This window comes from Odontesthes bonariensis, chromosome 12 (genome assembly GCF_027942865.1).
Source record: "Odontesthes bonariensis isolate fOdoBon6 chromosome 12, fOdoBon6.hap1, whole genome shotgun sequence".
Lineage (NCBI taxonomy): Eukaryota > Metazoa > Chordata > Actinopteri > Atheriniformes > Atherinopsidae > Odontesthes > Odontesthes bonariensis.
This window is the reverse complement of record NC_134517.1, coordinates 34917332-34940145: the sequence shown is the minus strand read 5'-3', so window position 1 is coordinate 34940145 and position 22814 is coordinate 34917332. Positions and strand designations below refer to the sequence as shown.

Genomic DNA, 22814 nt, shown 5'->3' with positions numbered 1-22814 from the left:
TACTTCTTCTACTGAACTACAGCTATTACAAGCAGAAACCTACACCGGCCCTCGCTACTTCTTCTACTGAACTACAGCTACTACAAGCAGAAACCTACACCGGCCCTCGCTACTTCTTCTACTGAACTACAGCTACTACAAGCAGAAACCTACACCGGCCCTCGCTACTTCTTCTACTGAACTACAGCTATTACAAGCAGAACCTACACCGGCCCTCACTACTTCTTCTACTGAACTACAGCTACTACAAGCAGAACCTACACCAGGCCTCGCTACTTCTTCTACTGAACTACAGCTACTACAAGCAGAACCTACACCGTTAAATGTTGCTTAAAAAATGCCGCTCTGGCTCTAAATTGTGACTGGAATAAAATTTTGTGGTTAATGAGAGGAGAAACGACTCGTAATTTGTGTTTTTATAATTATTTGACGTCACAAACAGCTACGTTTCCTCTAAATTTACTGCAAACTTTAAGTAAATTTGATCTAAATCAACAAAAGTAATGTCTATTAAAGCAGATTTGATTAAGTTTTTCATGTCTGACTGCAGATAAATGTGTTAAATCAGCGATATACAAAGATTATAATAACTAAAAGTTCCCGTTGGAGCTCAAACTGTGAAAAAGAATTAAAACAACATGATAGTTTGATGTGTTACTGTTTCGTGTGTTATCATATATTCACCAATCAGCATCTTGGAAATAAGTAAGTGTGTTTTTCTAGATTTTTAGATGAAAAAAATCAGTTTTATATTCAGGTTTTATGTTATTAAATCAGGCAAATCTAAAGCCACCAATAAAGAGGTACTGATTCTTATTCTTTCAGCCGTTTATTTGCAGCCGTGAAGAATAAGTATTTATATATTAATAAATTAGTAACGTGCTTTATAACGTTTGAGTTTTGTTGCATCTATTTAAGAACAAAACAAATGTTTCCTCGGTTTTATAACCAAAAGTGTTCAACGTTGAACCTTTTAAGGGCATTTTTACACTATTTTATTGTTCAGACAAAACAACTTGTTGCTCACTTGTTCAATATTTTGAGGAACTTGATAAGAACTTCATATATTCGTGTATTCAGTGTGAAACTGACATCTAGCCCATCTGTGATGTCACATCGTCATGACGACTGATTAATTCCATTATAAATGCTTATTATTCATCAACATTTTTACCAGAAAAGCAGCTAAAATGTGCTGAAATGTTAAAGTTTGCAACATTTTTAGTTTCATTTTGATCAATTCGTGACAGTAAGGTGTTTTCAAAGCTCCGTTACGGCTTCGAAAAGATCCGACAGCCTTCGAAATGTGAGAGTTTTGAGTTTTAAAAAGTGGGGGGCCGGCGGGAACCCCTTTTAAAGACATTAACCAGCAGCACACACGAGCAGTTCATGCTGCAACAAACAGGAACTTTCATGCAGACCGGCGGTCATGGCGTGCGGCGTGGAGCAGCAGGGCCGTCCTACCGTTCTCATCCACCGTTTGGACGTTGGCTCCTCGGGACAGAAGCTCCTGGACCGCCTTCTTCAGGCCGCTGCGAGCCGCCAGGTGGAGAGGACTGACGGAGACAGACAGTTTGAGGCGGATGTGGTTTCAGTGGATCCCAACCGCCCAAATAAATTATATTCCAGCATTTCTCTGAACAGTTATCAGTTCATTCTGCTGCGGAGACCCCAGCAGAAACATTATTTTATATCAAAACATATAAAAAAAACCTCGGACAAAAAGCACAGAAAAGGATCTAAAACAGACGTTTAAACCACCGTAACGGGCTCAACGAACATCTCGACATCTATAAGAAGAATCTAATTTCAGCCTCTCGTAGTCGTGACCTCTTCCTTAAAGCCGTAACAATCATGTTCGAAAAACCCAGATGAAATGGGTGCTGTGACATGATGGATTAGTCTAAAACAGACTTCTCTTTAGTTCAGCTCGATCAATATATCTATTGATCTGTTTACTGAGAGGCCTGTGGGAAACTGGCACAAGTGAAAAGACGACTTTATCATGAGAAGAGTGGCTTTCAGAGCAAAAAAGGCTAGTTTTTTATTTATTTCTGATGGTTTAACACATAAATAAAAGCAGGACTTTCTAAGGCTGTGTTTGAAATCGCATACTTCTCCTACTACTCCTACTAACTTTCTGAGTTAGTATGCGAGTTTGAGTCCCGGATGCATACTAGATTCTCTGAAATGTTGGGTATGCATCATGAGGTTACTACTCATACTCAAACTACCCAAGATGCAACGTAACGTGACGTCGCCGATCGTCATTTCCTGTCAAAACGGCAGTTTCAAGCTAGCTACAACGAGGGTAGGTTCACTTCCTGTTTTCAAAACAAAAGCACCAATTGTATGGTAATGGCTTTCCCTGTGATAAAAGGCAACGGGTATTTTATTTTGTGAAAATAACCAGAAGTGCGTTGCTCACTGCGGCTAGCTTTAGTAGCGCCGAATTCGTGGGAACAAAATTGTAAACAGCCGGTATTTTGTCAGGTTTTCAACACGTTGGGGATCTAAACGACTACTTTCTCACCTGAAAATGTTTCAAATGTTGCTAAAGTTTACAGAGTTTAGAGCTTAAGAGAAATCAGCTTCAGGCCGGCTGATTTCGGCTCGGGCAGGAGCGAAATGCATTGTGGGTAAACGCTCTGCATACTGTCTGATCGATGAGTATGCAGTATGTAGTATGTAGTATGCGGTTTCGAACACAGCTTAAGTTATTCTAAACCGAATAAATAAACTACAGAATAAAACGTTCTCTACGAGGATGATTTGTTTACTGAGCTTCAGTTTTAGATACTCACGTTTGCAGCGCTGCATTTGTGGCATTTATGAGCGAAGTGTCGGACAGTTTCTCCAGAATCAGCAACACACAGTCTTCTTTTCCCTAAAACAGGAACATCATCAGGAAAAATGCATAAAACTGAACTAAAACTGGGCGATCCGGCCCTCATGTCTTTATATATGAACAGAAAAACAGGAAACAGCTGCAGAAATTCACTGAAACGTGGTCAAACAGAAATAAAGAAAGCGCTGGATTTAAAGAACGTTGGCTCCGGACACAGAACTGTAGATTAAACATGAAGATGGAGGGTGTCGCCCTCTTGTGGACACTCACATTACTGCAGGCCAGATGCAGAGCCGTGTTGCCGTCTTTGTCCGTCAGACTGAGGTTGGCGCTCGTGCTGCTCAACAACACCTCTGCAGCACAACACACACGTTTAAATGCATGACAGAAGCCTTCAGTAAGCAAAGACAAACGGATAAAAGAGGTCCGTACCGAGAGCCGCGGCCCGTCCCTTTTCCGCCGCCATCATCAGTGCAGTGCGACCGGACTGGTCTACAGTGTCTACAGGTGCATCGTGGGAAAGGAGCAGCTGGATGCAGTCGACGTGACCCGCAAACGCCGCGGCGTGAAGAGGAGTTCTGCAGGAGAGAGGAAGAAATGAGAAGGGGCCGCTGGGACCGCCGGGGCTGCACCTCCACGCCGCCGCCAACGTCTCACCTGTCTTTAGCGTCTTTGCAGCCAGCGATGTCCGATCCCATCGCCTCCAGGAGCAGCGACGCACACGGCTCGTGGTCGTTCACCCTGACGGTTGAACAACAAACTGAGGTTCACTGACTGATTTCTGCTGATGAACGTGAAGGGAAAGAAGGAGCAGAGACTCACACAGCGCAGTGCAGAGGGGTGAACGGGTTCCCATCGATGCAGCGGCAGCCTTTCTGTTCCAGCAGGACCTCCACGCACCCCTCATGACCTGCAGACACACAACTTAGGTGTTCTTAACTGCTCAGGGTCGCTTTAAAGTTTTATAGGCGAGAGACATCAGGAAGACTCAGGAATACAAGTTTTAAGTATCAGGACTCGGGCGAGCTAACTCGTTATTATCGCGGATTAACGCATGTTTTTTTTGTTGTTTGTTTTTTTGGGGGCTTTTGTGCCTTTAATGGATAGGAAAGTTCAGAGAGGCAGGAAGCAGGGGGCAGAGAGAGGGGGAACAACATGCAGCACAGGGCCGTCCGATGCGGGACTCAAACCGGGGCCGGCTGCAGCGAGGACTGTAGCCTCTGTACATGGGGCGCCTGCTCAACCCACTACGCCACGGACCACCCTTTTTACAGGCTTTTATTTTGTAAAAGTGTTGCTCACAGGCTTTTATTTTGTAAAAGTCTGTTGCTGTCTGCTGCGGAACAGGAAAAGAAAGTAATCAGCGGATCCACCAAACATGGAGAAGGGTACGGAACTTTTACTCGGCCATTTTCATTTTAAAGTTCTTCCAGACGGCGGAGTCGACAGAACCAAAGTCATCTGTAAACTCTGCCAAGTTGAATTGTCTTCTCAGCGTAGTAGTTCCAGTCTAAAATATCACTTAAAGGCAAAACACACAACTGATAGCAGCAAGTCATTCAAGGAAACAGACAGTGGAGCGAGGCTTCTACATAAAAACTACAGAAAGATGCTGATGTTAAAAGTGTGTTTGCACAACAAATGTTATGGCACTTTCATTCATATGGCAGCACATTTAAAATAAAGCTAAATGCTAAAGGCTATACGCTACTTTTGGATTCATTTTGGATTCTGCGTACAAATGCGATTAATCGTGATTAATCAGGGAAATCATGTGATTAGTTAAATTAAACATTTTAGTCGTTGCCCAGCCCTAGATAAATCTAATGATCTGCTCCTCATCAGGTGTTAAATTGAGGTAAAAACAACCCCAGCTTTAGCTGTCAGCCTCACATCTGACTCTAGAACACTTTGGTATCCAGAGGAGTTCATGGTGGAACTTTGTGGGTCCTGTGGCTGCAGAACGAGCCCAGATCATCAGCCCTCCACCTCCGTGCTCGACACTATGTTCACATGTTTTGTAACGAATATAAAGGAGAATCATGGCGTGTTGTTACCGACCGTAATAACAGGCCCAGTGCAGCGGCGTGTACCCGCTGTGGTCCCTCAGCGGGGGCAGCGACGGCGGCTCAGAGCAGGCGATGCTCAGCAGCTCGCTCAGCCAGGAGGCGTGGCCTCTGGCTGCAGCCAGGTGGATGGCGGTGCGACCCTGCGAGTCGCCCAGCAGAACCGAGGCCTCCTGCTCCAGCAGACACTGGATGCACTCCTCCTGACCACACAGCAGCTGCCACACAGACACTCAGATCAGATCGGCCCGTTACCGGCTTCAGCTAACATTTCATCTGGCTGCAGGTCCTCACCCCGAGGTGCAGCGCGGTGAGGCCGTGGTTATCCGCCAGGTTAACGCTGGCCTCCCGCTCCAACAGCAGCGACACGGCGTCCACGTGCCCCCCCGCCACCGCCAGCATCAGAGGCGTCCTGCAGACCAGCACGCGTTTAGGACTTTGACAGAAAGAAGCGGATCTCTGGCAGCAAACAGGAAGTCTGGAGAAGCATCACTCACTGTCCCAGAGAGTCGGCGCCATCCACGAGGTCCGCGCCGTCCGATTCGTCCAGCAGGAGGCGCACGCACGTCGTGTGACCGTTCATCACTGCAGAGAGACGCAGAGTGTTTGTTCAGAATCTGCAGCAGTGCATTAAAAACAGCGTAACGGCCCTTTTCCACCAGCACCTGCTCGACTTTTAGGCTTTTCTGTTGGGTCGTAGCGCCTGGTATCAGCTACACCCAGGCCTTAAAGGGACAGTTCGCCTCTTTTGCCTCTTTTGACATGAAGAAAATAACAAATATATAATAAAAAATAAAACAAATTAATAAATAAAAATAAATAAATACATAAAAATAAATAAATGCCTCCGTACCTCAATCCTATTCAGCACTATGAGTGAATGTTAATAGCATCGTTTACAAGCTGGAAATACTTTTGTGTGAAAGTTTAGGACATCAAAAGGAGTCTCTCTCTGAAAATAATGAAAATTCGTCAGATACCATAAAAATAGATAAATAGCCACATTTAGAGGAAGGTTAAGGTGCCAGCTAGCTTGGAAACGTTCTGCAGAACATGTGGAGCACAGTTTTCCAGCTGCACTTACATATTTGTTTTGTTCTCATCTGAAATTAATTGTTCCAGCTATTATTTGGTGCCTTTAAAAATGTTTTTTTTTACTCTAAGCTCCTGAAATCGTTGCTGCTTTTCCACCAGAAAAGGAACCGAGGAACCAACTCCAGTCGTTAATGTTTCTACAGCAGAATAATTCCATCATTTTAAAGGGATAGTTCGCCTCTTTTGCCATGAAGCTGTATGACATCCCATATCAGCAACATCATTTCTGAACATCTTCTTACCCCCTGCTGCGTCCTGTGAGCAGAGTTCCAGCCTCGTTTTGGTGTTGATGAAGGTAGTCCGGCTAGTTGGCTGGGGTTTAAAAAATAAAGCGTTTTGCTTCTCAAAACAATATGCGTTCAACAGAGTAATACATACATCAAGTTTGGCTCTTGAGAAACTGACCTATATAGTTAGAAAGAGGGCTTCTGAATTTTATGATATTTCTGGAGCTGTTGAGGGAGGGAGAATGAGATAATGAAAATTATTTAATTTGTTGTTGGGAGTGCAAGCTGTAACCTACATTTTGAATACTTTTTTTTATTTATTATCATTATTTTTATTTATATGTGTTTATTTACTAATTACTGCAGTTTATTGTATCTTTTTTAATCATTTAATTATTATTTTCTTTACTGCCATATGTTTTGGATGTTTAAATTGTTGGAAGTCGTTATATTAACATGAAAAACCAATAAATATATGTTTAAAAAAGAAAAAGAGTAATACATTTGCATCACAAAATCGTTCTCCAGGAAAAAGTCAGACCTCACAATCGCTTGGCACTATTTTCTCTCCCTTCGTATCACTGCCTGCTGTGTAGACCGAAGTGCAGACCGAGCAGTGATATGAAGGGAGAGAAAATAGGACCAAGCGATTGTGAGGTCTGACTTTTTCCTGGAGAACCATTTTGTGATGCAAATGTATTACTCTGTTGAACGCATATTGTTTTGAGAAGCAAAACGCTTTATTTTTTAAACCCCAGCCAACTAGCCGGACTACCTTCATCAGCACCAAAACGAGGCTGGAACTCTGCTCACAGGACGCAGCAGGGGGTAAGAAGATGTTCAGAAATGATGCTGCTGATATGGGATGTTACACAGCTTCATGTCAAAAGAGGCGAACTGTCCCTTTAAGAGCATGAACACCATCAGACGTAAAGCTACATCCTACCTGCCAGGTGTACAGGAGTGCGCCCGTGCTGCTCGTCGGTGGAGTGTGGCGACGCCCCCTGGCTCAGGAGGGTGTGGACGCAGTCGGTGTGGCCCCGCAGGGCGGCCAGGGCCAGCGCGGTCCTGCCTGCCTCGTCCCTCTGGTCCACCTCCCGCTCCCTCTGCAGCAGCACCTCCAGAGCCTGAGCGTGGCCGTGGTACGCCTGCAGAGCACATCAGACCTTTAAATACATCCGACTCCAGAGGTGAAACAACCGAACAAAAAGAAACATCTCAGAGGGAGACGTTAGGCCTGTTTCTGTGTGTCTGAGGCTCACGGCGAGATGCAGCGGGCTCCTGGCGTTCGGACAGTCGGGATCTTCTTGGTGACTGTCGTCTCTGTCCAGCAGCTGCAGGTCAAAGCAAAGCAACATGAGTCCTGCTATAGATTTACATACATGTAAAAACGGACACCTGGAGGCAGAGATGGGGACTCGAGTCACTGTGACTTGGACTCGAGTCGCTGTTTTGATGACTTGTGACTTGACTTGACAAAAAATAAAAGACTTGAGACTCGACTCGGACTTGGAAGTTAAAGACTCGGCACTTGACTTGAGACACGATGACTTGAATGACTTGAGTGTTATTCAGTTCATGTTTTCAGTTTGAATATAAAATTAATAAATTAATTTAAAAAATAATATCGATAATAATATCTGAGAATGGCGTCCTGATTGGATCCCTACCCTGTCCATCAGCCATGCCCTCTCTGCATACTTTACGTGTTTAATGGAGAGAATAAGCTCATATCAGATATGCATCAACATGTCAGCGGGATGGGCACCGAGAGTCGTTGTCTTCGGCTTCCGTAATCACCATTTTGACGGCAAAAGACGAACAGCACAGTGCAAGACATGCGGCATCAACATCTCAGACAGCCAGACGACAACTTCCAACTTTGTTCGTCATTTGAAGATCCATTCTGACCAGTAAGTGCTCGTCAAATTAGCTAATATTATCCTGTTAGCCTAGTCGGTAGTTAGCTAACGTTAGCGTGATATGATACGGGGTGGACAGGTTGGACACGTAGGCCAATGATGTTTACTGACAGTTACTTATATCTTTGTGTTTTCACTTTATTAAGATCAGATTCTGCAGGTAAAATTGCAATAATAAGGTGACTTTGACTTTAACAGGACCAAGAAAAAATTACTTGGGACTTACTTGAGACTTGAAAGCTAAGACTTGAGACTTACTTGAGACTTGAAAGCTAAGACTTGGGACTTACTTGAGACTTGAAAGCTAAGACTTGGGACTTACTTGAGACTTGAAAGCTAAGACTTGGGACTTACTTGAGACTTGAAAGCTAAGACTTGGGACTTACTTGAGACTTGAAAGCTAAGACTTGAGACTTACTTGAGACTTGAAAGCTAAGACTTGGGACTTACTTGAGACTTGAAAGCTAAGACTTGGGACTTACTTGAGACTTGAAAGCTAAGACTTGGGACTTACTTGAGACTTGAAAGCTAAGACTTGAGACTTACTTGAGACTTGAAAGCTAAGACTTGGGACTTACTTGAGACTTGCACATGTGTAACTTGGTCCCATCTCTACCTGGAGGCCTAAAAAGTGAGGTTTGACTGTGTTTGTGGGGACATTTTGGTCCAGATTGAGGATTCAGAAATGGTTTCAGGGTCAGAAGAAGCAATTCCTCATTACCCAAAGAACAGTTTAACGTGAAAAAACGTTAAAAAGTTTGTCACTTTGGTAAAGTTTGTGTGAAACTGGAAGCAGAACAGGTGTTCGGGCGTTAAACGTATTTGTGTGTTTGGGCGAACCGACCAGCTCCAGGCAGTGTCTGTGTCCGAAGGCGGCGGCGTAGTGAACGGGACTGTAGCCCTGGTTGTCCTTCAGCGAGGCCGTCGCTCCGCTCTGAAGCAGGAACTCCAAACACCTGCAACACAAACAACACTTCAAACGCCCGAAGGACTCAGAGAAGAAAACATTCACGTGGAACCGCGTGTCGTCAAGTCAGCGCCAGAAGCAGCAGAATGAGTTCTGCACATTTATGTATTTATTTACTTTATTTATATAGCACCTTTTATACATAGTGCTGTACAGGTTAAAAGGTTAAAACACCCGACCCCCCCACTCACTCACTCAGACATGTACATAAAGTGGCAAACAGGCTCTTTAAAATGCGATATTGCTGGGCACTGAGGAACCAAGTAAGGAAAGTGTTAATTTGGGGAGCCATCCACACCCGGAAGTCTCGCCGCCACAGGGGCCACCCCGACCAGGACGGACGTAGGAGCCCACGCCGCGGCCGTAATGCCACCGTGCAGCGCTCCTCCAGCCCATCCCGGACAGGCCCCCAAAGCAACGCCCTCCCAAAGGAAAACACCGGAGCTGGAGGATAAAAACAAGGCGGGATCCATATCTTTTGGGACTGCCAAGCTATAAAACCCTACTGGGCAGAGATCCACAAACATATTGAAAATATATTTAATGTGAATATTCCATTAAAATGTGAAACCGTGTTCTTGGGGCGATATAAAGTTTGAAACGTGGAACATTAAAGACAAAAAAATTGTTGACTATGTTGTTGGCAGCTAGTAAGAAATGTGTCACTAGGAAATGGCTAAAAGTGGAACCTCCCACCATCGACGAATGGACTGAAATTGTTTACGAGATTTACGTTATGGAGAAGATTTCTTTTTCCCTCAAAGTTGGGAAAGAATTTTTATAAGATCTGGATTAAGTGGACGGAGTATGTAAAACCAATCAGATCTGATTTTATCTGACTGTATTCGAGCTTTGTTTCAACCTACCCTCTTCTATATATATATATATATATGTGTATAAATATATATATTTTTTTGTGTGCGATATATTGCATGTAGGGGTGCGCTCCCCAATTCTGTTGTTTTAGTGTTATTACTTCCACCTGGAATGGTTTGGGTCCGTGGGAGAAAGATCCAGAAGGGCAGCATGGACTACATCACTGAACCCTTGGCAAACTGAGTTATTGTACATGTGTTGTGATGTATGTGATGGAGATGTGGCCTTCTGAATAAAAAGAGAATTAAAAAAAATAAAATAATAAAAATGTAAAAAAAAAAAAAAAAAAAAAAAAAAAAAAAAAAAAAAAATCAATATGCAAAGTCGTAGTAAAAAATAAGATCAGAATAGATAGAAGCAACAAATAAAATAAATGAATAATAAAGAAAAAATAAAATAAATAGAAATGATAAAAATAACGATAATAATAACAGAATATAATACATTTAAAAGGCATAAGATATTATTCCCAAAACATTATCCTAGAAAACAGCCTAAGGCTAGGATCTAAGTTAAACACCATAAATAAGTAGTTAAAAGGGATGTAAGAAGGAAATCAATTAAAAAGCCAAGTTATAAAGGTGTGTCTCGAGCCTGCTTTTAAAAGCATTGACAGTCTCTGCGGCCCTGAGGCTCTCCGGCAGGCCGTTCCACAGACGTGGGCCATAGTAACGGAAGGATGCTTCCCCGTGGGGTTTTAGTTCTTACATTTGGACTAAAAGGCCGGAGCCGGAGGACCTCAGGGTCCGCGAGGGTTGGTAATATAAAAGCAGATCAGATAGATAAGAAGGCCCAAGACCATTAAGACACTTAGAAACTAATAAAAGAACCTTAAAACCACATGTGGGAGAAGAAGCTGTGACGTGACTCCGGTGCATCGTTACCACGTTTCTGATTTTTCAGATTTAGTTCGACACAAATTCAACGCGTCTGTTAGATGTTAACACCTCCTGACTTCTCTCAGGGCATTTTGTGCCATTCAGCTTTTTATTTTCAGGAATGGATCGGATCAAAGAGACGATCTGTTGGTTTCTTAGCTCGGCTGCTTTTTCTTTCATTGGACTGTATCTTTGTTGTGATTTGGTGCTTTATGAATGAAGCTGAATTGTTATGTTTCCTAAAATCTGAATGACGTGTCGGTGTGTATTCTGTGTAAATGTGGGTCGGTTGTGTGGACTCACAGCGCCGCCTCCTTCTCTCTTTCGGCCTGAACTCCTTCGCTTTCCGGCTCCAGAGCGACACGACGTCTGTGGGAGGAAAAGGGAGAGGGAGGGGGAGATAAAGAAGGGAGACAGTTTTACTGAGTGCAGCGTTGGAAATCTGCAGGCTGCACACGACTGCGTCAGCATCAGAGAGGTGACCTGGGACTCAGGTGAGGAGCTCCTGACCGTTTGGAGGCCATAAAATGAGGCTTCTGCCTCCAAAGTTTAGGTTATATTTCTTTTATCCTCCCCCATAAATCTCAGACTTGTAAACCCTTCTGAACTAAAACTGGACAGATGACCACCAGATGGCAGCTGCACTAAAAGTGTTTCACCTGGATAGCTTTGTGTGGACCAACATGTTTAAATGCATTTTAAAAGTCTGCTTTTGGTCAGACTTTAACAGGTTTTGGCTGAAAACGCAGACACTGAACGACACAATTTGCATAAAACAAGACTAAAGACTTATCATCAGAGGTGGGTAGAGCAGCCAAAAATTGTACTCAAGTAAAAGTAAAAAGTAGTCATCCAAATAATTCCTTGAGTAAGAGTAAAAAAGTGCTCGGTGAAAAAACTACTCGAGTACTGAGTAACTGTTGAGTAACGTCTGATTTATTTGTTAACACAAGCATTCAATCAGACAGACAAAAATACTAAATAATCATCTTTAGGCAAATTAGAGTTCATCCGATTGATAAAATAAATTAAAATGAATTAATTAATTACAAAATAGCTTCAATTAAAATAATCCAGGTAAATTCATTAACTTCAATAAAAATAAAAGAGACTTAGGAAATGTTTAAAACATATGTAACCCATATGTAACCTAAAAAACAAACATTCACCTATCCATGGGGGAAAAACGAGTTTAGGAAACTTACCGCTACATGTTTCCTCAAGTTAGATGTTGAGTTTCTGCTGAAATGTGCGTTTGTTTTGGTTGACACAGAAGACACATAATGTAGCTGCTGTTTCTCACTCTTTGTAAGGTAAACATGCTTTCAGTATGAGGCCTCGTCTGCGTCTTCATTTCCCACCGTTGGTTCTGACATTTTTCATCTGTTTCTTTCTTTGTTTGCTACGACTGCTAATGCTAAAGCTAACCCGTCCCGCCGCTGAGATCGAGTACGGTCACGTGACCAGACTGCACGGCTGCGTCTGATTGGTGGAACACAGTCAGGTGGTAGAGCCTTTGGGGGAAGTCTCTCTCTCTGTCAGAATAAAACATTAAAATGAGGCGTACGCGGGGGGATAAAAATAATGAGGCGTAGAATACCAAAGAGGTAAGAAGAAAAGTAACCAGCTCATTGTAGCCTAATGTAGCGGAGTAAGAGGACAGTTTCTGCTGCACACATCTACTCAAGGAAAAGTAAAAAGTATAGAGATTTAAAACTACTCCTGGAAGTATAATGTTTTGTAAATGTAACTCGTTACCACCCACCTCTGCTTGTGACGATATTAAACACGTTTGATTTTGTCGTGAAGGTGTGAGAAATACCGCGTTACCGAGTTTAATGACCACCTTAAACTAAACGATGAGGTCGCAGGAGCCGACACGACTCTCTGAGATTCTTCCTGATTTCATTCGGACTCTGGAAACTGTCCACAGCTTTAAAACAGCTTGAAAAATCATGCCGTACACGGTCAGCTTAAGGCCCAGAAACCTGCAAAAAACCGAGCGGTTCGGGGTCTGATTCCCGGCTCACCTCCTGTCCAGGTCAGACGCAGCGGCGTAGTGCAGGGCGGAGCGCCCCCACTGGTCTGTGGCGTTGATTGCAGTCCCACAAGCCACCAGCGTCTCCAAACACTGATGGTGGCGGCTGGCGGCCGCGTAATGGAGCGGAGTCCTGGGAGATAACCCCGAATGAGAGGAAAAAGCGGAACAATAGACCTCAGAGGAAATGTTTCAGGGCCTTAAAGTGGACATATTATAGAAGATGAAGCAGGTCTTACCGGCCGTGGTTGTCCCTCCGGTTGTGTTCCCCTCCACTGCTCAGGAGCAGTTTGACACATTCCACATTACTGAGCAGAGACAACCCAGACAACAACAGTTACTTATGTAAATGTAAATGTACTTTATTTATACAGCCCTTTACAAACAATCCCTACGGTGTACCAAAGTGCTTTACAGCAGGTAATAAATAAAGAGAAGAAGAAGTAAAAACAAATAAAAACAATAAAAGAACAGTGAAAGCAATAAAATACAACAAAATCAAATAAGATAAAATAAGATAAAAGTGTCATCTGGGTATTAAAAGAAAATATTCACAGACTGTACGAATAAAGGATGGAAAAAAAGGTGAAACAGGAGCCAAGGGGCGCTTCTAAAAAAAGACGTGCTCACCCTCCGGCGGCGGCGGCGTGCAGGCACGTCCTCCCCAGGCTGTCCGGGGTGTCTATCTGGAAGCCTGCGGACAGGACCGAGTCGTTACACATTATGCTAAACCTCCGGCCTGACGGGGGAGACGCAGCATCAGCCACCACAGAGACGGAGGGGAGGAGGGGGTGGAGAGAAAGACAGGTGTTAGTGCAACAGGTGGGGGACACCAGGTGATCATACATGCAGAAAACACACGGACAGGCGGGAGCTGCGTGTTATAAACATGCTGTTAGAAGGTCACACAGACGTGAAACAAACAGCTGGCAGCATCTATAAATATGAGACTTATTGGAACTGATTCAATATTCTAAGTTGGATGTGCTGCTGACAGATGTGTCTTTAAAATAATAACAACTGTAATACCGTAAGAGACCACCGGGGGGAAATATTCACTTCACTTCAATTCAGATTTATTCATAAAGCACAACAAATCTCATCTCAAAGTACTTCAAAGATGCAGTAAAGCCAATAAGAGCCCAATTTATTTTAATACAATTAAATCAAATTAATTAAATTCCCGATTGGTCCGTTTCACACAGAAACCAACAGATTACATGTAAACTTCTCTTCGATTTAACCCCCCCGTCCTCAGTGCAAACAAATACGGTTCCAAGGCTGAGAGCTGGCAACATATCGGTTCATTTAAAGGGATAGTTCGCCTCTTTTGACAGGAAGTATAACATCCCATATCAGCAACATCATTTCTGAACATCTTCTTACCCCCTGCTGCGTCCTGTGAGCAGAGTTCCAGCCTCGTTTTGGTGTTGATGAAGGTAGTCCGGCTAGTTGGCTGGGGTTTAAAAAATAAAGCGTTTTGCTTCTCAAAACAATATGCGTTCAACAGAGTAATACATTTGCATCACAAAATGGTTCTCCAGGAAAAAGTCAGACCTCACAGTCGCTTGGCCCTATTTTCTCTCCCTTCGTATCACTGAGCTCTGACTTTTTCCTGGAGAACCATTTTGTGATGCAAATGTATTACTCTGTTGAACGCATATTGTTCTGAGAAGCAAAACGCTTTATTTTTGTGGCCCCAGCCAACTAGCCGGACTACCTTCATCAACACCAAAACGAGGCTGGAACTCTGCTCACAGGACGCAGCAGGGGGTAAGAAGATGTTCAGAAATGATGTTGCTGATATGGGATGTCATACAGCTTCATGTCAAAAGAGGCGAACTGTCCCTTTAAAATGATGGAATTATTCTGCTGTAGAAACATTAACGACTGGAGTTGGTTCCTCGGTTCCTTTTCTGGTGGAAAAGCAGCAACGATTTCAGGAGCTTAGAGTAAAAAAAAAACATTTTTAAAGGCACCAAATAACAGCTGGAACAATTAATTTCAGACGAGAACAAAACAAATAGTGCAGCTGGAAAACTGTGCTCCACATATTCTGCAGAACGTATCCAAGCTAGTTGGCTAGTGGCTATTTATCTATTTTTCTGGTATCTGATGACGAATTTTCATTATTTTCAGAAAGAAACTCCTTTTGATGTCCTAAACTTTCCCACAAAAGTATTTCCAGCTTGTAAACGATGCTATTGACATTCACTCATAGTGCTGAATAGGATCGAGGTACGGAGGCAGTTATTGGTCTTACACTCAACTTTTTAGTGACGATTCAAACACAAGGCGGCTTGAAGGTGTTAAATTATTCAAACTGAAGCTGCATCTCCTCAGATTTCACAGTTGTAAAAGGCTTGTAGCTCCACACTTAACCGTGAGTGCAACAAACACAACCCTCCTGACCAGCTGCTGCTCTGCAGCTGCACGGCTAAATGACCTCTTTGTTGCTGACTTCAGCAGCCCATCAGTTCCTCCAGCGTCGAGCCTCCCAACACAAGTGCCAAGTCCTCGTTAAATCATCAAACTATCTGGAGCCGGAGCCAGAAAATGTTAGTCTGCACTTCTGCTTTTCTTCCTGCATTAAAAACCTCTTAAGAGCCGCAACCAAATATACAGAACAAGAAGATTTCAGGGCCAAAATCAACAGGGAAACTTTGAGCTGTAATCCGGTTAAGATTTCACCAGAATGAACTGTTGTCCAGAGGCAGAGTGAGTAGCCACACTCAGTTGTTTTTCTGTGGAACATTGTGACTCGAATTTGGCTTCTGCTGAATAAGTGTGCTTGTGCATGAGTGCATCACCAGAGGCCAGAAAAACAACTGGACTAAAACCTCAGTGAAAGTTACACTAGCAGATGAGTTGAGAGCCAACAGACAGCGGATAACACAGCGAGGGCAGAGAGCAGCGACGTGGAAATGCTGACTCCGTGCTCTCAGAACACAAACCACTGCTGGGACCAATGTGAATGACAACATCTCAATTTGATTGACTCCAAATGGAGCAAAACAATGATGGCAACAGTCAGAGTTTGTGGTTTGTTTTTAGCTGACTCGTGTATACCAAATATATCCTAAAGCTTTAAGATGCAAATGCTAACCTAAGGGGAAAATAAATCTATAATCAGTCATTTTCTGTAAAAAAACATCCTTATCCGTCTGATATTGGATGCACATAATACAGTAATGTTACTGTATTATTACATAATACAGTAAATAGAGTAAATAAAGATATTTTCCTTGACCTTGATGGAAAAATCTACAGCTCTGAAACTGCAAATGTTCAATAAATATTTTACCAAAAGTGCTTTAGACACTTAATCTTATGCAATTCTATTCTATATATTAGAGATAATGTGGAATATTACTTTATTATCAAGGTTTGTCCTATTTTGTGGCTCATACACACTCCTGTCCTCATATTAATTCACACGAATCACAGTTAGATTAAAAGAATTGAGCGTCGTTTTTGGGCGTTTCGGCCCCATGGAATTGTGGGACAGAGTTATCTTCTCCTCATAGATGACGGTCGGGTGTTTCCTTTCGCTAAAAGAGATCTTAAAGAAAGTACGGCTCTTATTTTAGCTGCTGCTCAGATATTTCCAGGTCATTTCACCCACGAAGGTGTCATCTGCCTTAAAGGAGCTGCTATAGCGCCTGTCTCTTTAAGGCCCCCCCCCCCTCCTTAAAAGCCCACTCTCGGCTGATTGGCTGATATCCAGAAGCCTGCAGAGAGGCAGCACCCAGTGCTTGTGAGCTGTGCAGACTGTATGGGGAAGGTTTTACACTTATATTGCTCCTTTTAACCACATTTTAGGGTCTAAAAAGCACTTTTACAATATTTTTCTCATTCACATGAACATTTACTGCCTGGACTAAATAATAAGTCACCGCCTGGATTAAACGAGGAAACAGGAAAGAGCCTTCAATGGAAAAGCTATCAAACTCGTACTGATGCAGCTTCTTATCCCTGGATTAACCATGTAGAGGAAACATCCTGTGGTCGTATTTAAGACGTTACCGCTGTGTAAGAAGAGTCAAATTACTGATCTGCATCAAGCAAACAAAACATTGAAACACTGATTGTTGAAACCAAGGACGTCGTTGGGCTGTTTTCCTAACTTTATCCGAGGGTAAGCTTATTGTCTGAAACATTTAAAAAACAAAAACCCTGTTCTGGAAAAGATGTGTCAGCAGTTTTATGAAAAAGTGGAAATCAGTGGTGCTGTAAGTTGTTAAAAACACTGTTTCTGCTGGACTTTTCCTGTTCATTTGTATTAAAACTAGGGCTGGGCAACGATTAAAGTTTTTAATCTAATTAATCACATGATTTCCCTGATTGATCACGATTAATCTCATTTGTACGCAAAATCCAAAAAAGTAGTGTATAGCTTTTAGCATTTAGTTTTATTTTAAATGTGCTGCCATATGAATGAAAGTGCCATAACATTTGTTGTGCAAACACACTTTTAACATCAGCATCTTTCTGTAGTTTTTATGTAGAAGCCTCGCTCCACTGTCTGTTTCCTTGAATGACTTGCTGCTATCAGTTGTGTGTTTTGCCTTTAAGTGATATTTGAGACTGGAACTACTACGCTGAGAAGACAATTCAACTTGGCAGTGTTTACAGATGACTTTGGTTCTGTCCACTCCGCCGTCTGGAAGAACTTTAAAATGAAAATGGCCGAGTAAAAGTTCCGTACCCTTCTCCATGTTTGGTGGATCCGCCGATTACTTTCTTTTCCTGTTCCACAGCAGACAGCAGCAGACTTTTACAAAATAAAAGCCTGTGAGCAACAGAGTTTTACAAAATAAAAGCCTGTAAAAGTTTTGTAAAAAAAAAAAAATTATTTAAAAAGGAAAAAAAAAAATAAATAAATAAAACCTGTGTTAATGCCGATAAAATATTTATCGGCGTTAAATAATTAACGAGTTAATAACGCGATAATAACGAGTTAACTCGCCCAGCCCTTATTAAAACATTCACATAAAACCTCTAAACTCCTTATAAACATGCATGAGGAATCAGGACTGTTATCGTTCTGCAATGAAGAGCTCGATGTTATGATCCGTAAAAACACGAGTTTAGACCCATTATTTTACGTTTTAAAGCAGCCTTGTCTGAATATTTTGTTTTATTTGTCATGTTTTGTCAGATATTCTTAATTTTTTACTAATTTTTGGCTTTAAGATAGAAAACCAGAGCAAAAACACTCAAATCCACGTCTTACTACTCGACTTACCTGAGGACAGCAGCTTCTTGCAGCACTCAGAGTGAGCGTTCAAGGCCGCCAGGTGCAGAGGAAACATGCCGTGGACTCCTCGCCTTTAGAGGAAGAAACAGAGAGAAAACAGCCCTCCCTTTAATAACTCCCACGCCACTGTAATAACTTCAGCTTCAGCAGGTGAGCATGGACACCTCGTGCAGTCTGCTCCACTGGTGATGAGCGTGTTGATGAGGAGTTCGTGGCCGTAGCGAGCGGCGACGTGGAGCGGGGTGTTGCCGTCTTTGTCCACGCTGTCGATCTCCCCACCTGAAATACAACGTGAGTTTATAAAGGCGCTTTATGAGCTTTATGAGGTCACGTCACAGGCTGAAGACTCACCGTTCTGGATGAGCGTCTGCGAGCGGGTGAAGCGTCCGTGAACTGCCGTCATGTGAAGAGGACTCTTCCCATCACGACTCTGATGCCAGAAAAAAAGAATTAACTGAAACGCAGCCGCTTGGTTCGCTTTGGTTTTTAGAAGCTCTGATGACAGCTCTGTGACCTTCTCTGAACTTTCAGACTCTGTTCTTTCTTTTGGTTTTTGTGGTATTTGTGCACACTGCTGGAAGGACTTCTGGCACTCGTTTACATCTGTTATGATGCGTAACCACGGCAACGGGAAAGTGGTTAACCTGTCAGAGCCAAAGTTACCAAAGTAACGCCTGGATTAAGACCTCGAATCAAGATGAGTTGAAAGAGGAGACGTCTAGGATGCAGAGCAGGAACAAAATGGAGACAAAGGAGGAGGAAGTTTAAACCATTTCTTCCCTCGATCATCAGGGGAAATGTGAGATCACTGGTGGATAAAATGGACGAGCTTGGAGCCCCGATGAGGACACAGCAGGAATATCAGGCAGAGACCTGGCTGCTGGAACAGCTGTAACAGCTCTCTGCTCAGCTTTAAGACTATCCGGGCAGACAGAGACCGCAGACAGAGTGGTAACAGGAAAGGAGGAGGATCACAGAGCTGGTTAACAACAGATGCTGTAATCCCGGACCTGGCTGCAGGAACAGCTCTAACAGCTCTCTGCTCAGCTTTAAGACTATCCGGGCAGACAGAGACTGCAGACATAGCGGTAACAGGAAAGGAGGAGGATCACAGAGCTGGTTAACAACAGATGCTGTAATCCTGGACCTGGCTGCAGGAACAGCTCTAACAGCTCTCTGCTCAGCTTTAAGACTATCTGGGCAGACAGAGACCGCAGACAGAGCGGTAACAGGACAGGAGGAGGATCACAGAGCTGGTTAACAACAGATGCTGTAATCCTGGACGTGTTACTGAGAAGGAGCGTCTCTGCAGCCCAGATGTTGAACTGCTGGCTGTGAGCTTCTGACCATGTTGCCTGCTGAGAGAGTTCACCTGAGTTACCTGCTGACTCTGCGTGTGACATCATCACACCCAGAGGGAACGGCGGCGGTGAAAGTTAAAACCAGTTTTCCTTTAACAGAAATGGTCCTAAATCACAAAGTCAAATTAATGGATAAAATATTTTTTCAATCAGAACCACTGGCTGTGTTCGAAACCGCATACTTCTCCTACTAACTTTTTGAGTTAGTATGCGAGTTTTGAGTATGCGAGAAGTTCCCGGATGCATACTAGATTCTCTGAAATGTTGGGTATGCATCATCAGGTTACTACTCATACTCAAACTACCCAGGATGCAACGTAACGTGACGTCGCCGATCGTCATTTCCTGTCAAAACGGCAGTTTCAAGCTAGCTACAACGAGGGTAGGTTCACTTCCTGTTTTCAAAACAAAAGCACCAATTGTATGGTAATGGCTTTCCCTATGATAAAAGGCAACGGGTATTTTATTTTGTGAAAATAACCGGAAGTGTGTTGCTTACTGCGGCTAGCTTTAGTAGCGCCGAATTCGTGGGAACAAAACTGTAAACAGCCGGTATTTTGTCAGGTTTTCAACACGTTGGGGATCTAAACGACTACTTTCTCTCCTGAAAATGTTTCAAATGTTGCTAAAGTTTACAGAGTTTAGAGCTTAAGAGAAATCAGCTTCAGGCCGGCTGATTTCGGCTCGGGCAGGAGCGAAATGCATTGTGGGTAAACGCTCTGCATACTGTCTGATCGATGAGTATGCCGTATGGAAGTATGTAGTATGTAGTATGCAGTATGTAGTATGCAGTATGTAGTATGCAGTATGTAGTATGCAGTATGCGGTTTCTAACACAGCCACAGAGAACTTTGCATCTTTACAACGTCAGTAAAATCCGGTTGTATTTGACTCCCAAACCCTGACCCAAAAGGTCACATGTCCCTCCTCTACTCATGGACTCCACCGGCTGCCTGAATCAGAACCATCTTTCCTCATAAAAGCCGGTTACCGCCTACCTGCACGTTGACTTCAGCCCCGTTGTTGACCAGGAACTCCAGACAGAGCGCTCCGTGCGTGGAGGCGGCGGCGAAGTGCAGCGGGGTGAAGCCTTTGTTGTTGGACTGGCTGACGTTGGCGCCATAATCGATCAGTTCGCAGACGACGGCGTCTTGACCGTTGAAGCAGGCGATGTGGAGCGCCGTGTTCCCGAAGGCGTTGGACTCGTCTATCTGTAGTCAAACGAGACACGTGGTTACGACAGGGCCAGCGGCGTTGGACTGACAGTGATGAACAGATACATCATATTTAAACATCCGGGTTCCTTAGATCATGTGACCGTGCGTTTCCTGACCTCCACCGCCAGGTTGAGCAGGTGTTTGACCACCGGGATCTGTCCGCTGGAGGCCGCCGCGTGGAGCGGCGTGTATCCCCGTTTGTCCTTACAGCTGATCTCCGCACCCTGGCTGACCAGGAGACGCACTACATCCAGGTGACCTGCAGAGGGCGCAGCAGCACATAACCTGAGCCTCACCCGAGAAGTTGAGCAACACGGCGATGATTCACAAATCTGTCGATTTACGGCAGATCAGCAGGTTTAAAGCTTAAAATGTAAATAAAATGTGAATAAAATGTTTCCATGGTAAAAATATGGAAAAGAAAGTTGTGGACATGTTACACTGAGTCATTATTTACTGAACAAAAACTGAGACAAAACAAAGAAGCAGTGAGTGAAAAACTAAGTGAACCCTTCCTGCTTCCACAGGAACTAAGAGGGTCAGTAGCAGCCAGCTGCTGGATCAGGGGTTCACTTAGTTTCTCACTCACTGCTGCTACCAGCTGCTGGATCAGGGGTTCACTTAGTTTCTCACTCACTGCTGCTACCGGCTGCTGGATCAGGGGTTCACTTAGTTTCTCACTCACTGCTGCTACCGGCTGCTGGATCAGGGGTTCACTTAGTTTCTCACACACTGCTGCTACCAGCTGCTGGATCAGGGGTTCACTTAGTTTCTCACTCACTGCTGCTACCAGCTGCTGGATCAGGGGTTCACTTAGTTTCTGACTCACTGCTGCTACCAGCTGCTGGATCAGGGGTTCACTTAGTTTCTGACTCACTGCTGCTACCAGCTGCTGGATCAGGGGTTCACTTAGTTTCTCACACACTGCTGCTACCAGCTACTGGATCAGGGGTTCACTTAAGTTTCTCACACACTGCTGCTACCAGCTGCTGGATCAGGGGTTCACTTAGTTTCTCACTCACTGCTGCTACCAGCTGCTGGATCAGGGGTTCACTTAGTTTCTCACTCACTGCTGCTACCAGCTGCTGGATCAGGGGTTCACTTAGTTTCTCACACACTGCTGCTACCAGCTGCTGGATCAGGGGTTCACTTAGTTTCTCACTCACTGCTGCTACCAGCTGCTGGATCAGGGGTTCACTTAGTTTCTCACTGCTGCTGCTGGATCAGGGGTTCACTTAGTTTCTCACTCACTGCTGCTACCAGCTGCTGGATCAGGGGTTCACTTAGTTTCTCACTCACTGCTGCTACCAGCTGCTGGATCAGGGGTTCACTTAGTTTCTCACTGCTGCTGCTGGATCAGGGGTTCACTTAGTTTCTCACTCACTGCTGCTACCAGCTGCTGGATCAGGGGTTCACTTAGTTTCTCACTCACTGCTGCTACCAGCTGCTGGATCAGGGGTTCACTTAGTTTCTCACTCACTGCTGCTACCAGCTGCTGGATCAGGGGTTCACTTAGTTTCTCACTGCTGCTGCTGGATCAGGGGTTCACTTAGTTTCTCACTCACTGCTGCTACCGGCTGCTGGATCAGGGGTTCACTTAGTTTCTCACTCACTGCTGCTACCAGCTGCTGGATCAGGGGTTCACTTAGTTTCTGACTCACTGCTGCTACCAGCTGCTGGATCAGGGGTTCACTTAGTTTCTGACTCACTGCTGCTACCAGCTGCTGGATCAGGGGTTCACTTAGTTTCTCACACACTGCTGCTACCAGCTACTGGATCAGGGGTTCACTTAAGTTTCTCACACACTGCTGCTACCAGCTGCTGGATCAGGGGTTCACTTAGTTTCTCACTCACTGCTGCTACCAGCTGCTGGATCAGGGGTTCACTTAGTTTCTCACTCACTGCTGCTACCAGCTGCTGGATCAGGGGTTCACTTAGTTTCTCACACACTGCTGCTACCAGCTGCTGGATCAGGGGTTCACTTAGTTTCTCACTCACTGCTGCTACCAGCTGCTGGATCAGGGGTTCACTTAGTTTCTCACTGCTGCTGCTGGATCAG

General features: G+C 44.0%; 1 protein-coding gene across 3 annotated transcripts in view; it reads right to left on the bottom strand.

Annotated features, from left to right (window-relative positions):
• The window catches only part of ankrd44 (ankyrin repeat domain 44), a 57174-nt gene that overhangs the window by 6127 nt on the left and 28233 nt on the right, over positions 1-22814 (bottom strand). For 2 of the 3 annotated variants that reach the window (XM_075480227.1, XM_075480229.1), the window contains exons 7-27: positions 20872-21014; positions 20537-20749; positions 18529-18607; positions 18342-18456; positions 18166-18248; positions 13548-13656; positions 13157-13225; positions 12910-13050; positions 11183-11248; positions 9003-9114; positions 7499-7570; positions 7183-7384; positions 5412-5499; positions 5209-5326; positions 4910-5132; positions 3671-3758; positions 3506-3589; positions 3281-3426; positions 3119-3201; positions 2805-2887; positions 1465-1556 (exon numbers count right to left, since the gene is read on the bottom strand). In XM_075480227.1, the coding sequence (XP_075336342.1) occupies positions 1465-1556; positions 2805-2887; positions 3119-3201; positions 3281-3426; positions 3506-3589; positions 3671-3758; positions 4910-5132; positions 5209-5326; positions 5412-5499; positions 7183-7384; positions 7499-7570; positions 9003-9114; positions 11183-11248; positions 12910-13050; positions 13157-13225; positions 13548-13656; positions 18166-18248; positions 18342-18456; positions 18529-18607; positions 20537-20749; positions 20872-21014 (2409 nt within the window). The remainder of the gene's footprint in view (positions 1-1464; positions 1557-2804; positions 2888-3118; positions 3202-3280; positions 3427-3505; positions 3590-3670; positions 3759-4909; positions 5133-5208; positions 5327-5411; positions 5500-7182; positions 7385-7498; positions 7571-9002; positions 9115-11182; positions 11249-12909; positions 13051-13156; positions 13226-13547; positions 13657-18165; positions 18249-18341; positions 18457-18528; positions 18608-20536; positions 20750-20871; positions 21015-22814) is intronic. The other variant, XM_075480228.1, reaches the window with a different exon arrangement.